The sequence below is a fragment of the Felis catus genome, chromosome E2, assembly GCF_018350175.1.
Source record: "Felis catus isolate Fca126 chromosome E2, F.catus_Fca126_mat1.0, whole genome shotgun sequence".
NCBI lineage: Eukaryota > Metazoa > Chordata > Mammalia > Carnivora > Felidae > Felis > Felis catus.
Window position 1 is genome coordinate 10,855,625 of NC_058382.1, and position 15,661 is coordinate 10,871,285.

The 15,661-nt window shown below is 49.7% G+C and overlaps 1 protein-coding gene across 5 annotated transcripts in view; it reads left to right on the plus strand.

The window, feature by feature from the left end:
- SYMPK (symplekin scaffold protein) overlaps positions 1 to 15,661 on the plus strand; it is a 35,378-nt gene that overhangs the window by 1,500 nt on the left and 18,217 nt on the right. For 2 of the 5 annotated variants that reach the window (XM_003997631.6, XM_019819318.3), the window contains exons 2-10: positions 2,685 to 2,808; positions 2,953 to 3,018; positions 4,492 to 4,545; positions 4,637 to 4,710; positions 7,525 to 7,651; positions 8,342 to 8,591; positions 9,154 to 9,324; positions 10,551 to 10,790; positions 14,096 to 14,250. In XM_003997631.6, the coding sequence (XP_003997680.2) occupies positions 2,704 to 2,808; positions 2,953 to 3,018; positions 4,492 to 4,545; positions 4,637 to 4,710; positions 7,525 to 7,651; positions 8,342 to 8,591; positions 9,154 to 9,324; positions 10,551 to 10,790; positions 14,096 to 14,250 (1,242 nt within the window). In that variant the 5' untranslated portion in view covers positions 2,685 to 2,703. Of the gene's footprint in view, positions 1 to 2,334; positions 2,458 to 2,684; positions 2,809 to 2,952; positions 3,019 to 4,480; positions 4,546 to 4,636; positions 4,711 to 7,524; positions 7,652 to 8,341; positions 8,592 to 9,153; positions 9,325 to 9,694; positions 10,142 to 10,550; positions 10,791 to 14,095; positions 14,251 to 15,661 lie in introns of those variants that run through there. The other 3 variants (XM_006941097.5, XM_045045581.1, XM_006941098.4) reach the window with 3 other exon arrangements.

A 15,661-nucleotide genomic window follows, 5' to 3' on the forward strand; every position in this document is an offset into this window, starting at 1 on the left:
GACCCTGCGGTCCTGCCGCTGGGTCTGCCTGGGTCTGCGTTTTAGAAGCTGTGAGCCTTCGGTCAAGTGACTTTCCCTCCCTTGCCTTCCAATTTCCTCCTCTGTGAAATGGAGATTAAAAGTAATACCTGCCTCAGGGCACCTGGCTGACTCTGTCAGTGGGGCATGCAATTCTTGATCTCAGGGTGGTGAGTTCAAATCCCGCGTTGGGTGTGAAACCTGCTTTAAAAAATAAAAATAAAGGGGCGCCTGGGTGGCGTAGTCGGTTAAGCGTCCGACTTCAGCTCAGGTCACGATCTCGCGGTCCGTGAGTTCGAGCCCCGCGTCGGGCTCTGGGCCGATGGCTCAGAGCCTGGAGCCTGTTTCACATTCTGTGTCTCCCTCTCTCTCTGCCCCTCCCCCGTTCATGCTCTGTCTCTCTCTGTCTCAAAAATAACGTTGAAAAAAAATTTTTTTAAAAATAAAAATAAAAATAGTACCTGCCTCAACGAGTTGGTGCCGTGAGGTTTAAATAAGTGAATACATGTATTAGAACCGTGCCTGGCACGTGTTATTAAACGTTAGCTATTACTTTTCAGACCTTCTAGAACCAAAGGGCACGGATACTAAGTCCAGTGGTTGCTGAAGCCCTTTGGCATTCCCTCAGATGTTTACCGAGCACTTAATAGGTGCCGAGCCCTGTTCCGTGCTGAAGATCTAGAAAGTGAACGTGCACACACACACACACGTGTGCACCCCGGCTTTCATGGAGCTCATGAATATATAGTATGTTGGTGGTAATAAATGCTGTGTAGAAAAAGAGTAACACAGTTGGAGAAGGAGACGGAATTGACATGTAGATATAGGGAAGACCTGGGGCACGGAGACTAGAGGAAAGCGAGGACGGAGGTGGAAGCAGCCACTCAGAGGAGGTCTTGTAGTGAGGATGATGGCTTTGACTCTAAGCAAGATGTGGGTGTGACAGATGGCAGGGAGACAGGAAGGAGGTCTTTGGATACTCATTCATTCAGCAGACGTCTGGTGAATTACACTCCTCTTAGAAAGTGCATCTTCTTTTTGCCTTCAAAGGATCATTAACAGTCTGTGCAACATCCTCCAGGTCTTTTCAGGTGTACATAAAAATAGTAGCTATACTTATCACATGTGTTATGTTTCCTAAGTTATCTAGTCCTCAAAATGGTCCTGGGAGGGTAAACATTGTTACCACCCCTGTTCTATAGAAAAGGAAACAGACCCGGTTCGTTCTGTGTGTCCACACACAAACTTGACAAAAAGGAATCGCTCTATTCTGTGGTCTGTGGGCTGACGCAGGCATGTCGTTTTTTGATAATACGTTGAGATCCACCAGATTTATTTTACTGTTTTCTCCCACTTCCGCTTTTTGGTTTATCTTTTCAGTCTTTTTAAAGTATGTATGCGTACGTATGTTTTTCCCTTTTGTAAAAAGGGAGCAGGGGCGCCTGGGTGGCTCAGTCGGTTAAGTATCCGACTTCGGCTCAGGTCACAATCTCGCGGTCTGTGAGTTCGAGCCCCGCGTCGGGCTCTGTGCTGACAGCTCAGAGCCTGGAGCCTGCTTCAGGTTCTGTGTCTCCCTCTCTCTTTGCCCCTCCCCCACTCATGTTCTGTCTCTCTCAAAAATCAATATTAAAAAAAGGGCGGGCAGAGCATACAGTAAACATTTGCTTCCACTTTGCTTGTTTTCACTTAACATACACTGGAATCCACTGTTTATCAATGCGGAGAGATTTTCCTCACTTCCTTATACAGTTTCCTCCTTTCTTTATACAGTTGCCTAGTATTTTATTATGCGAATTTATCATGGTTTTTCAGCCACTCTCCCTGTTGGAGAATCCTTGGGATGCTAACAGTCTTTTGCTGTTGGGAATAATGCTGTAATTGATCCTTATTTCATAGTTCTGCCAAGTGTGACTTTGGGACAGATGCGCAAGTCTCGCCTCCCCCCCCCCCCCACCTTTTTAAATATAAAATGTTCATTTTGAGGAGAGGGAAAGAGCGTGAACAGGGGAGAGGCGGGCGGGGGGACAGTAGAGCCAGAGCCAGCTCTGTGCTGGCAGCAGAGAGCTGGACATGGGGTTCGAACTCAGGACCACGGTGAGATCATGACCTGAGCTGAAGTCAGATGCGTCACTGACTGAGCCACCCAGGCACCCCTTCTCCTCCCCTTTAAACAAACAAACCAAAACCCTCCAGAGTATTCCAGAAAATGGTTGAAACATTTCTTTAGGCCTTTTCTGATGTGAATACTTAGCATGTAGGACTCTGTGACTGGTGCTCCTCAGAGCTATGTTTTAGAAGACCTGCTCTCACTTCTAGTCCAGAGTACAGCCCAGATGGCAAGACGGGGCACGGAAACCAGCGAGGTGGCTGCTGTGTGTCCATTTGTTCAGTCATTCAGCAGACGTTTGTGGTCAGCCTGCTGTGTGTAAAGTGCTGGAGGTGAGGCTTGGTACTCCACAAGGTACTGCCTCTGACCTGGGAGGCATCAGTTTCTCCCAGATTGTAACCCCCAAGTCTGAGACAGACCCTGGATCGGGGAGGGACTTCAGAAGACCCAACAGGGACGAGGCAGAATGGAAAGGGGGGTTGAGCCCCTTGTGGAGTGGGGGTGAAGGTCCAGCCCATCCGCAGGGCCCTGGAGCTTGATCTCTCCTCTCCTTTTCCAGGAGATACGGGACAGCAGGCATGGCAGGCAGCAGCGGAGATAGTATCACTCGCCGGAGCGTGGCATCCCAGTTTTTCACACAAGAGGAGGGGCCGGGCATCGATGGCATGACCACCTCAGAGAGAGTGAGCACAGAGAGAAGGGCTTGGAATGGGGAGCCACAGCCCCTGTCTCGGGGCAGTCCACCCCCAGGTGACGGGGCCCAGGGGGTGCCAACGGGGCTGGGCTGGCCAGGCTGGCACCGTCACCTGCCTCTCCCCTCCGTCCAGGTGGTGGATCTCCTGAACCAGGCGGCACTGATCACCAATGACTCGAAGATCACAGTACTCAAACAGGTGAGGGGGTAGGGGGATGCTGGACGGAGCAGCGCGAGGGTAGGGGGTGGTGGGAACGTGCGCAAAACAAGATGCTGGCGTACCACCGGCGTCCACGTTTAAGCATTTAGAATGTGCTTGCTGGGGTGCTCAGTGCTTAATTCTCACAAAAGCTGAGAGGCAGGGTACTCTGGTCCCCAGTTTCTACAGAAGGCAGCAGAGTCTCAGGACTTAAAAAAAAAATGAGCCTCGGGTCAGTCTGCTGGAGCTGGCTGAACCGGGACTTGAATGCTGGGCTCCACCTCCAAACCCGCTGCTCTTCATGCTTATATTTCCTCACTGCCGGGTTTCTGTCCAGTGGGGAAGACGTGCAGGTCATCAGACAGTGGGAGCAGAGTGGGCAGGGCTGGGATGGAGGAGCCCAGCCTGCTGACCTGGCCTAGGGGTGGGGAGTCAGGGAGGGCTTTCTGGAAGAGGGGACATCAGAGCTGAGACCCGGAGGACAAGGAGAGAAGCAGGCTAAGTGAGGGAGGGAGAGTGTCTCCAGCAGAGGGCACCGTCGGTTATGCAGAGGCAAAAGAAGGCGTGAAGAATTAGATGGGAGTGGGGGCTGGATGTGGTTCAGACCGGGAGGCAGGTGAAGTTCGGGAGCCGGGGGTTTGGGTTGGCCGAATGAGAACCCTCGTTCTGCTACTTGCTCGGCGTGTGGCCTTGGGTAGCTGACTCCTCAGCAGTGGGAGCCAGGCCTGTGCTGGCCCTGGGCCTAGATGAGAGTGTCTGTGGGCAGGGCTAATTCCAAAGAGCCTGCAAGTCCAAGAGCATCAGGAGACGGGTTCTCACTGTCATAACTGGCAGTGTGAATGGGGAATAGAAACACGCAGAGTGGAGAGAATTGATGGATGGGCCTCAGGAAGGAATTCGGGCAGCACTTTCCTCTTGTCTTTAGCCCCCTTGTGTATCATGTGCTCGCTACCCACCAGGACCCTGTGCCCTGTATGATCTTCTTACTTTTTTTTTTTAATTTTTTTTTAACGTTTATTTATTATTGGGAGACAGAGAGAGAGAGAGAGACCGTGAGCAGGGAAGGGGCAGAGAGAGAGGGAGACACAGAATCTGAGGCAGGCTCCAGGCTCTGAGCTTGTCGGCACAGAGCCCTGACACGGGGCTCGAACTCACAAGCCAAGAGATCATGACCTGAGCCGAAGTCGGACGCTTACCCGACTGAGCCACCCACGCGCCCCCTGTATGATCTTCTTATTCAAGCCTCACAGGAGCCCTGTGAGTTGGCATTTCAGATCCCCGTTTTATAGAAGAGCAGACAGACTCAGGGGAAGCCAACCTGCCTGGGCTGTGGTTGGGAGTGGCAGAGCCAGGATTTGAACTGAGTTTATCTGCTGCCTCCCTCCATGCTGTGTTCTACACAATCCTATCTGTACTGACTGGCCCCTGGTTTTATACGTATGGCCCTCCTCCTCATCCCCAGTCTCCTTCCAGGTCCAGGAACTGATCATCAACAAAGATCCCACACTACTGGACAACTTCCTGGACGTGAGTGACCAACGGGAGAGAAAAGGTGTGGGTGTAGGGGGAAGGGGAAGGATCCTGGTGCAACCCCGACCCACCTTCCTGATGTTGGCAGGAGATCATCGCTTTCCAGGCGGACAAGTCCATTGAAGTGCGCAAATTTGTCATCGGCTTCATCGAGGAGGCATGGTACGGGGTGGCGCAGGGAGCCCCCGGGAGCACCCCTGGTGGAGACCGCCTCTTCAGCTCCCTGCCTGGCCCTACCCTCTGCTTCTCAGACCCATTTTCCCTCCCACGTGCACTGATTCCTCAGCAAATATTTAATAAGGTCAAAATCTTGGAGTCATTCAGGATTCCTGTACTTCTCCCACACTTCACATCTACATCATCAGTAAGGACTCTTGGCTCTACCTTCAGAATTTAAACAGTATCTAACCATTTTTCAACCACTTCCTGGGCCATTAGGCTGCTCTAAGCCACCATTACTTCCTCCCTAGATGACTTCAGGGAGGGGCCTTTCTGGTTGCCCTGCTTCCACTTTCTCTCCTGTTTAATTGAACTGAAATTCACATGACATAAAATTGACTACTTAAAAAAAATTTTTTTTGGGGGCGCCTGGGTGGCGCAGTCGGTTAAGCGTCCGACTTCAGCCAGGTCACGATTTCGCGGTCCGTGAGTTTGAGCCCCGCGTCGGGCTCTGGGCTGATGGCTCAGAGCCTGGAGCCTGTTTCTGATTCTGTGTCTCCCTCTCTCTCTGCCCCTCCCCCGTTCATGCTCTGTCTCTCTCTGTCCCAAAAATAAATAAACGTTGAAAAAAAAAAAAAACAAAACAAAACTGTTTAAAAAAAAAATTTTTTTTTAACGTTTACTTCTTTTTGAGAGAGAGAGACAGAGCGTGATCGGGAGAGGGGCAGAGAAAGAGAGAGAGGGAGACACAGACACCAAAGCGGGCTCCAGGCTCCGAGCTGTCAGCACAGAGCCCCATGCGGGAGTTGAACTCACAAACCGTGAGATCAGGACCTGAGCCGAAGTCGGACGGTTAACCGACTGAGCCGCCCAGGTGCCCCCAAATTAACTATTTTTCAGTGAACAGTTCAGTGACATTTATAGTACATTTCACCCATCTGGTTCAAACATTTTTATCCTTCCCAGAGGAAATACCATAACCATTCCCTGCTTCCTTCTTACAGCAGCCAGAGTCATCCTGTTAAAATGTCAATCAGATCTTGGCAGTCCCCTGCTGTCAGACCTCCACTGGCCCACTGTCTCACCTAGATTGAAACCCAGACTCTTCCCCCTCACGTCATCTGCTCCTGGTGGCCTCTCTGATCTTCACTCACATCCTCCAGCCCCCTCCCCCCGTTGTTCCTTAAAAAACTCTGTTCTCTCAGCTTGCTGTACCTGCAAAGGATGCTCACCTCCCCCCCCAGGCCCCGCCCCGGGAGCCACCTGGCTCGCTCCTTCACTTCCCTCTGGTCTTCCTCAGTAAGCCTTTCCTGGCCACGCCAGTCCACTGCCACACCTCTGGCATCCCCACCTGCACTGTTTTTTTATAGTGTTTTTACTAGTTGGAAATACCTTGACGCTTTTGCTTTCAAAAATGTCCACCCTGTGAGGACAGGCCTTCTCTGTGTTGTGGACCACTCTATCCCAGGGCCTGGAACAGTGTTGGCACGTAGGAGGAACTGAATACATACTGGTTGAAGAGAAATTTCACCGCAGTGGTGACCACATGGCATGCTTACTCTGCCCTGCCCTGTGTGAAAACCTCTCCTCTGTTTTCACCTGTCATCTTCGCAGCAGCCTTGGCTCTGTTATCCTCCTTTTAAGGGAACGGAAACGGAGGCTCAAAATGATAAAGTGATTTGTTCAAGCTGAGTCATTTGTTCATTCAGCATTTACTTGGTGCTTTGTGACGCAGGAAATAAAATAGCCCCTATTTAGTGACTGTTTTCTGTTTGTCAGGCACCATACTGAACGCCTTACCTAGTTACCTGCTTTGATTCTCAAAACAACACCATGGATTAGTTATTTGGCCCATTTATCTCAAGACAAAACCGTGACTCAGAGAGGTGAAGTAAGTTTCCTAAGATCACACGGCCAGTGTGTGGCGGGGCTGGGATTTTAACCCATATCTGTAATGCCATTGCCCAGATTCGTAATCGCCACCTTTTACTGGGAGAATATGTGGTAAATTTCCAGAGTTTGCAGAAAAACCGAATGTTCAGCAGGTACGTGCCAGGCATTTGTGTGAGGCTGTAGGAATACAACAGTGAGTAAGTAGAGATACTGTTTCTGCCTTGATGTAGCTGGCAGTTGAGTTTCACGTTTTTTTTTTTAAGACCGATGAGCTTAATATTTGACTTCACGTTGTAGAATGTCGTGAAAATTACATTCACGACCTGAGCTCTAGGTGTGGCCTTCCTGAAGTTTTTAGTTCATCAAACAAATAACGTATTTCATTCTCAACAGAAAATGGGGCTCCACTAGGACTGACTTTGAAAGGGTCCCCTGCTTTCAGAGGCCCCACATTGAGGTAAACAAGTTAGTAAAGAAGACCAGTGATTGCATAAAGCCAAGTGCTTCCTGGTAACGCCAGCCCGTATTTACAGATGCTTTCTCTCCTGTTCTAAGTACTTTACAAGTATTGTTGCAGTGTTCACAGCAAGCTGTGAGGTAAGTACTATCCTAGATGAGACAGTTGGCTTGGCCAGATTGACACCGTTGTCTGGCGATGCCGTGCCTTACGTGAACAGCAGAGTCCTAACAGTGAAAGAGTGGGGTTTGCAGCACTAACGTAGAGAGAAGGTTCATGGGTAGCTAAGTCTGAAGGTGCCAAGCATTGTTTGCTGACAGACAGGGCAGGTGCAGTCCCTCGCTTTGCCCCGCCTCTACTCCAGTCTCCTGACATGGATCCCAATTTCCCTTTCCTCATGGACCCCAGGCTCCCATCACATGCCCAAAGAACCAGCTTGCCCTTGCTATTTTTTCTCCATCCCCCAGCAAACGAGACATTGAGCTACTCCTGAAACTGATCGCAAACCTCAACATGCTCTTGAGGGATGAGAATGTGAATGTGGTGAAGAAGGCCATCCTCACCATGACCCAGCTCTACAAGGTGGCCCTGCAGGTAAGCGCTCCCTCCCACCGGGGGGCGTCCCGATCTGACAGGTCTCATTTATAGCCTCCTTGGTTAGACAGGGACAGCTGTGTTAAACCAGGGACGGGTCAAATTCTTTATGGGCAAGATGTGCCGTTGCTTTTTGGGAACAGACAACAAAGGGGTCTCATGTCCTAATGGTCAGGGACTCCCCATTCATCCATCCATCCATGCATTTAACAAACATTCCCTGAGGACTTCCTCTGTGACTCACAGGGGCCTCAGTGGTGCTTATGGCCTAGTGAGAGAGACCGACTTGTGTCAAAAGCATCACAGAAATTTTAATTTTAGATCTAGTAAGTTCTATAAGGAAAAGAACACACTGTGATGTGGTATTCTTTAGCGTGAACGAAATAAATGAATCCATTTGATTTCCGCTGCCATGTCGTGAGGTCAGCGTTGTTATCCCTTTGTCGTAAGATTTGAGCCTCTTCACTCCGGGTTGTTAACCGTGCGTGAACCTCATGATGGCGGAACCAGACCTGTCGTGGTCATCACTGGGCCTTGTCCCCACCATCACCTAGCACAGGGTCTGGGGCAGAGGTGTAGCTCAGTAAATGTTTTCCAGATGAATGTATGCGTCATCATTTATGGACCTCTGAGTAGTGATGGAGTTGGCGATGTCTTGTCCCCGTCCCTCTGTCCCTGTCCCTCTCGCAGTGGATGGTGAAGTCACGAGTCATCAGTGAGCTCCAGGAGGCCTGCTGGGACATGGTGTCCGCCATGGCTGGTGACATCATTCTGCTGCTGGATTCTGATAATGACGGCATCCGCACCCACGCCATCAAGTTTGTGGAGGGCCTCATTGTCACCCTGTCACCCCGCATGGCAGACTCGGAGGTGCCCCGCCGCCAGGAGCATGATATCAGCCTGGACCGCATCCCTCGTGACCACCCCTACATCCAGTACAGTGAGTGCCACCCATCAGCCCGTCCCATTTGTCAGTCACTCTACACCAACTACTTTCCTCCCCTTCCTCCGCCCCTGTTTTCTCTCTTAGTTTTTCATTTCTGGAGACAGTATAAGACGTTGGTTAAGAGCCCAGATGCTAGGGTCAAATCCTAGCTTCAACACTTATTGTATGAACTTGGGCGAGTTACTTCTCTCTGCACTTCATTTCCTTTTCCACGGGTTTGTAGTGAGGTCCCATGAGGAGGTGAGCACTTAGTAAATGCTGGCTGGTTTTAAGAGTTTTCTTAAAAGTAGGCTCCATACCCAGTGTGGGGTTTGAATTCATTACCCTGAGATGAAGAGTGGAATGCTCTACCAACTGAACCAGCCAGGCGCCCCTAAGTTTTTATGCTCATTAATAGTCCATCTCCTAGGACTCATCAGCCACTAAATTTTCTGGTCTTTTCCAGCCATTCTGAGCCATGTGTAAGGGTCTCTCCCCTTTTGGCCCCGAAGGCTGCTTTCTCCACAGGCCAGGGAGAAAGGCCCCTGCTCACTGGTTCTTTTCTCTCCCTCATTAGATGTGCTGTGGGAAGAGGGCAAGGCAGCTTTGGAGCAGTTGCTCAAGTTCATGGTGCATCCCGCCATCTCCTCCATCAACCTGACCACAGCTCTGGGCTCCCTTGCCAACATCGCCCGCCAGAGGCCCATGTTCATGTCAGAGGTGATCCAGGCCTACGAAACCCTGCATGGTAGGTTGGGCCACTGCCCTCCCACTCTCCACTGGCCAGTCTGCTCCTTCCTGAGAAAATGTGAGCCCGGTAGTGGGTCCCTGAGGGATTCATCATTCTGGTAGGTCCGGACACAGGAAGCATTCTTTAGACAGGAATCTTTGGTTGCATATGACAGAGACCTGGTTCAAAGCTGGCTTTAATATTAAGATATGTGTGGGTGAAATCACATGATGTCTGCTAAATCCTTTAAAATATTCCAGACTCTCCCGCCCCCACCAAAAAAAAAAAAAAGAAAGAAAAAAAGGGCAGGGTAGATGTCTTGGTTATTTGTTATACTCTTTTCTCTACTTTTGTGCATGTATGAAAACTGAAGTGTCTGGGGTTGAGGCGTGAATATGTACAGATCATGGATCTGTCTCCATTTCTTGGCTCTTATTTTCTCCTCGTTGGCTTTGTTCTGTGTCACTTTCCTTGGGGTAGCAAAGATGGCCCCCAATACCTCCAGGCCTCCCTTCTGTCCACTTGGCAACCCCAGGGGACAGAGTGTTTCCTTCCCAGTCATTCCATCAGAAGTCCAAGGGCTGATGCCCATTGTGCCTGATTGGCTGAGAAGACCCTGGTAACCTGTCTCTGAACCAATCACAATGCCCGAGGGATTTACATTGTTCTTACTGGCTCTGAGTCTTTTGCCCACTTGGACTGAGAATGGAGCCGGGGTGGTTCCCTCAAAGGAAAACGGGAGCACTGTTGGCTGATGAAGGAGGGAAGGATGCTGAGCAAGCAGAATTACAGGCATCCTCTTTCTCTCTAGAACAGGGAAGGTTTGCTCATGAAGGTGACTGTTAGACATTAGAGTATCATTCTGGTGGCAGGGACCGACAAGGCACTGTTGACGGCAGTTCAGTTGGGACATTGTGGAGGTGAAGTTGGTGATGATAGCCTTCCCCGGGGGAGGCATATTGGAATTTCCAGACCAGAGATGGAAGGAGATGAGACTTTATGTTTAATAGGAGAGAGGGTGAGCTTTCTTTTTGTTTTAAGGTTGACTAATCCCGATGGAGACCTCTTGAGGGTTTTAAGCATCAGCTCGTGCAGGGGGACGGCTGCACATGAGATCTGAGAGCGCAGGAACCTTCCTAGGGGGCGCCTGCAACCACTGCCCAAGCTGGGGACTCAGGAACTGAGCTTTGCAGGGCCCCATCAGCTCCGTCCACAGGACAGAGCTCCTGCTTCTTCCCTCACAGCCAACCTGCCCCCTACGCTGGCCAAATCCCAGGTGAGCAGCGTGCGCAAGAACCTCAAGCTGCACCTGCTGAGTGTCCTGAAGCACCCGGCCTCCTTGGAGTTTCAGGCCCAGATTACCACCCTGCTGGTGGACCTAGGCACACCTCAGGCTGAGATTGCCCGCAATATGCCCAGCGGCAAGGATGCCCGCAAGCGGCCCCGGGACGACTCGGATTCCACGCTCAAGAAGATGAAGTTAGGTGAGCCGAGGAGCTGAGCCAGGCCTGGCGAGAGGTGGGGGCAGGGACTGGCCACGTTTGTAGTATTCAGTTACTTACGTTCAACTGTCAGCTTTATTTATGTTGGTTAATATTACATTGTAAATTATAGCATTTAGATATGACCTAGCAAATGATATCAAAATAGAATTATTAAAGTAATTACGGGGGCGCCTGGGTGGCTCAGTCGGTTAAGCGTCCGACTTCGGCTCAGGTCATGATCTCACGGTCCGTGAGTTCGAGCCCCGCGTCGGGCTCTGTGCTGACAGCTCAGAGCCTGGAGCCTGTTTCCGATTCTGTGTCTCCCTCTCTCTGACCCTCCCCCGTTCATGCTCTGTCTCTCTCTGTCTCAAAAATAAATAAACATTAAAAAAAAAATTAATAAAAAAAAAAAAAGTACGAATTGCTTAAATCATGCAGAAGGTGAATAAACTGAAAAGTCTCCCTCTTGGTCCTCTCCCCAAAAGTAACTACTCCCTAAGTATTAACACTTAGGTTTTCTTTCAGAAATACCTCTGAGTTCTTCTTTCCTTTGTTTCCTTTATAATTGGATTTGTTTTCTGAAGTAATTTTTTTTTTTCTAAATTTTTTTTTAACATTTATTTATTATCGAGAGACAGAGAGAAATGGAGCGTGAGCAGGAGAGGGGCAGAGAGACACAGGGAGACACAGAATCTGAAGCAGGTTCCAGGATCTGAGCTGTCAGCACAGAGCCTGACATGGGGCTCGAACTCACAAACCGTGAGATCATGACCTGAGCCGAAGTCGGACGCTTAGCCGACTGAGCCACCCAGGCGCCCCTGAAGTAATTTTTTAATGGTTGTATTATTTTGTCAATGGTGTGAACCATGGCAGACTTTCTTACTATAAAACTTTTCTTTTTAAATCACCGATGTTCAGTTCTAGAACATTTATGAAAGAATTAGATTTTCTTTTTTAAAGAGGCTCCACGCCCAACATGGGATTTGAACAAGAATCAGATGCTTTACTGACTAGAGCCACCCAGGCGCCCCAAATTCCAAGCAGGCTTCACACTGTCAGCGTGCAGCCCAGTACAGAGCTTGAACTCACAAACCGTGAGATCATGACCTGAGCTGAAACCAAGAATCAGATGCATGACTGAGCCACCCAGGCGCCCCTTTTCCCCGTTGGAAATACTAAGTTGAGGGAGGTACTTGTACTGTGTACAATACATGTTCCCCTTCAAATTTTGACCCAGTGGCTTTAACATCTGTTGATGATTATTGCCTGCATCTGTTATTGCTATAATGGTTATGAGAAGATTTCCTTCTGCATTTACTAGTTGGCATTCTGTAAGGAAGAGTTTTCTTCTTCCAGCTCAGGTCATGATCTTACGGTTCGTGAGTTTGAGCCCCACGTCGGGCTCTGTGCTGACAGTATGGAGCTTGGAGCTTGCTTCGGATTCTGGGTCTCCCTCTCTCTCTACCCCTCCCTCACTCACTGTCTGTCTGTGTGTCTGTCTCTCTCTCTCTCTCTCTCTCTCTCTTTCTCTCTCTCCCAAAAATACATAACATTAACGTATCCCATACTTTTTTTGAGCATTTTTTACTTTCTGGCATAACAAGATGTTACTTACCCCAGCTTTGGAATCAGCCTTTTCTCTAAGGAGCTCTGGATTCTTTTAAGTAGGGAGTAGTTTCAGAAACTAGGATTCGAGCCCTGGGTGTGCCCATTGCTACTGGGCGCGTGGAAATTCTTGATAGCCACTGCCAGACTGTTTTCCAAAACAACTGCACCACGTACAAAACCCCCGCAGCCTGTGAATGGCAGTCACTACAGTCTTACAGCCCTGAATGTTCTATAAACCGCCTGGGTATAAACAGTATCCTGGGCTTAGATTTGCTTTCTTGCACGTGTTGGAGTCAGGCTGAGAGTCCTTTTACATTTCTTAGCCATTCGTTGGCTGTTTGCTGGTCTGTGACGTGCCTATTCTGTTTGACATTTTGTAACTGAATCGTATATACCCTTGCTGTTGGTTAACAGCAGAGTATCGGCTTTCGTTAACATGTGTTGCAAACTTTTTTAAAAGGCTGCATAACAGCGGTGCCTGGCAGTCTCAGTCAGTAGAGCTCAGTAGATGCTTGATCATAGGGTTGCCCAAGTGGGCATGGAGCCTACTTTACAAAAAAAAAAAAAAAAAAAATTGTGTGACGTGGCATCCTATTTTTGCCATAATCTACTTAAATCATTACCCCGTTAAACGTTCCAGCTTTTCCGTTTTTTATAAATACAGTTTCCAGGAACATGTTTGTACCTAAAGCTTTTTCTCTGAGACTCAAAGTACTAGTTTTGGTCCTTGAGCTGGAACCACTGTACTTGGATGAGCCAGCCTGTTCCTGATGGAGAGTGCGTGCCATTTGTCATTGTATAGTCAGTGGCGAAGTGAATTCCCTGTACGTTTTCCCTTCAGTCTGCCCGTGACCTATGTGCTTAGGGTCAATACTTAGAAGTAGGTTTGCTGGGTCGGAAAGGTGTGTACATGGCAAATTTTGGCCTTCAGTCAAATTGCCCTTCCGAAAGGCCTTACCAGTTTACCTTTCCACAGTCCACACCCCTCCTAACAACGGTCACTACCAGCCTTATTTATTTATTTATTTATTTATTTATTTATTTAGTCAGTCATATAGGCAAAAAGGCTATCTCACTAGGTGGCTTTTACATTTTCCTGATTCTTGGTGAGGTTGAGCAATATTCCAAAGACAGAGGATTTTTATGTTTTTTGTTTCTCATGTTTTTTTTTTTTTTTTTTTTTTTTTTTTTTTAACGTTTGTTTATTTTTGGGAGAGAGAGAAAGCACGAGCAGGGGAGGGGCAGAGAGAGACAGACACAGAATCCGAAGCAGGCTCCAGGCTCTGAGCTGTCAGTCAGCACAGAGCCTGACGTGGGGCTCGAACTCACAGACTTCGAGATCATGACCTGAGCCGAAGTCAGACGCCCCACTAACTGAGCCACCCGGGCATCCCCAAAGATAGAGGTTTTTCTAAACAAGCTCGGTGAAATTATTAGTTAACCTTTTCATCTTCTTGGAGTTTGGTGTGATCGGCCAGGCTGGTGTGGCTTATTCCCCTTTTTCCAGATGAGGAGAATGAGGCCTAAAGAGAGGCAGGTCATTCTGCAGGGTCCCGTGGTGCTTTGAGGTCTGTGTTCACCGCACGGCTCCTACTTGCCGAGGCTGCCTGGAGGCAGGGACCCCCGGGGCCCCCTGGGAGGAGGGAGGGCCCAGTGCTCACTCTAGCACCATCACCTCCTCTCCTTCCCTCTCCCAGAGCCCAACCTGGGGGAAGATGATGAGGACAAGGACTTGGAGCCGGGCCCATCGGGAACCTCCAAGGCCTCAGCCCAGATCTCAGGCCAGTCAGATACAGACATCACCGCCGAGTTCCTGCAGCCTTTGCTGACACCTGACAACGTGGCCAATCTGGTGAGGATGGACGGGAGCCATTTCCCACGGGGCAGGGAAGAAGGCCTTCTAGTCTTTCCCTACCCTTCCTCTCCACACTGCCCCCTCTCCCAGATGGCATGAGTCCCAGAACACCTCTGTTCTCCGTTGGGAGGGTGTGATCCCGTGGGCCCTCCCAACCTTGGATGGACCTTTCCTCTTGTCTTTACTCCTTTAGGAGGTCCCTTGTCACCACTCCCAGCAGTCCCTCTTTGGGTAGTCCGAGTCCCCATCCAAACTCATCCCCTCTCGCTCTCTCCTCTCCTTTGAACGGAGGTTGTATTAACTGGGGAGTGAACACCATGACCTGTTTGCTACGTGGCGTGGGACTGGCATTGGTGGGGCGGGATGGCCAGTGTTTTCCTTAGATTCTCGAAGATACCCTGCTGTGCACTGAAAGAACCGCTGGTTTGAGTTGCTGGGGGCGGGGTGTGTGTCTCACCTCAGTCCTCAGGCTGTAGTGGCACTGAGACCTGTCCATCGGGTGCTCCTGGACAGCACCTCTTCCCCTGCAGTCTTCCCTGCTCTCTGCCTAGAGGCTCCAGGGGGCTTAGTTGTTGGGTGCATGGAATGGAATTTTTGTCACCAGGGTAGCAAGAAGGAGTTTTCTCTCGTGCTCAGATCTCTTTGGTGAGCTCCAGGCCTGGAGACGTGTCTACGTCATGCATCGTTCTCCCCTCAGATGTTCCACAGGCCCCGCAGACTCATTATGTCAGAAGTGAACTTGCAGAATTTCTCCCTATGTTGTTCTCCAGGCCCACAGCCCTCTCTGTGTTCTTGGCCCACCAGCCTCCCAGTTCCCAACCCACAAACCTGGGAGTTAAGCTCTTTGCCTTTCCTCCAGTCCTTCCCCTTGTTCTCTCCATCCCCCAACCCCCGCCACGGGCCCCTGCATGGCCCAGGCACCACCCGCCTGCTCCCTGGCTCTGGCTCCCACTCTCCCTGTGGCAGCCAGAGACATCTTCCCGAAGTACCGGGCCTGCCGTTCCCCTGGCTCCCCTGCTCCAACCCCTGCCGTGGCTCTCCATTTCCTTCCAGATAAAATCTGAATGCAGCTTGCCTCAGGCCCTGCCTGATTATGCTTCCGTTCAGTCGGTGTACCTCATCTGTCCTCTTCACATCCTGGGAAATTTGTCCTTTTAAAATTATTGGCTGAAAGCTCTTCACAAGATTCTTTTACTTTTGTAATAACTGCCGTTTGTTAGTAATGTGCAGCGTTTTGGTTTCTAATATTGTCTTACTCTTCTTTGTATCATTCAGTCTTGCCATAGGTTTGCCTTTCAAAGAACTGGCTCTGAAGTTTTGTTTATACTCTTGTGTAACCTTTTCTGTTTTATTTCTGTTGTCTTTATTTCTTTCCTTGAATATCTTATCCCCCAGAGTTTTAAGTTAA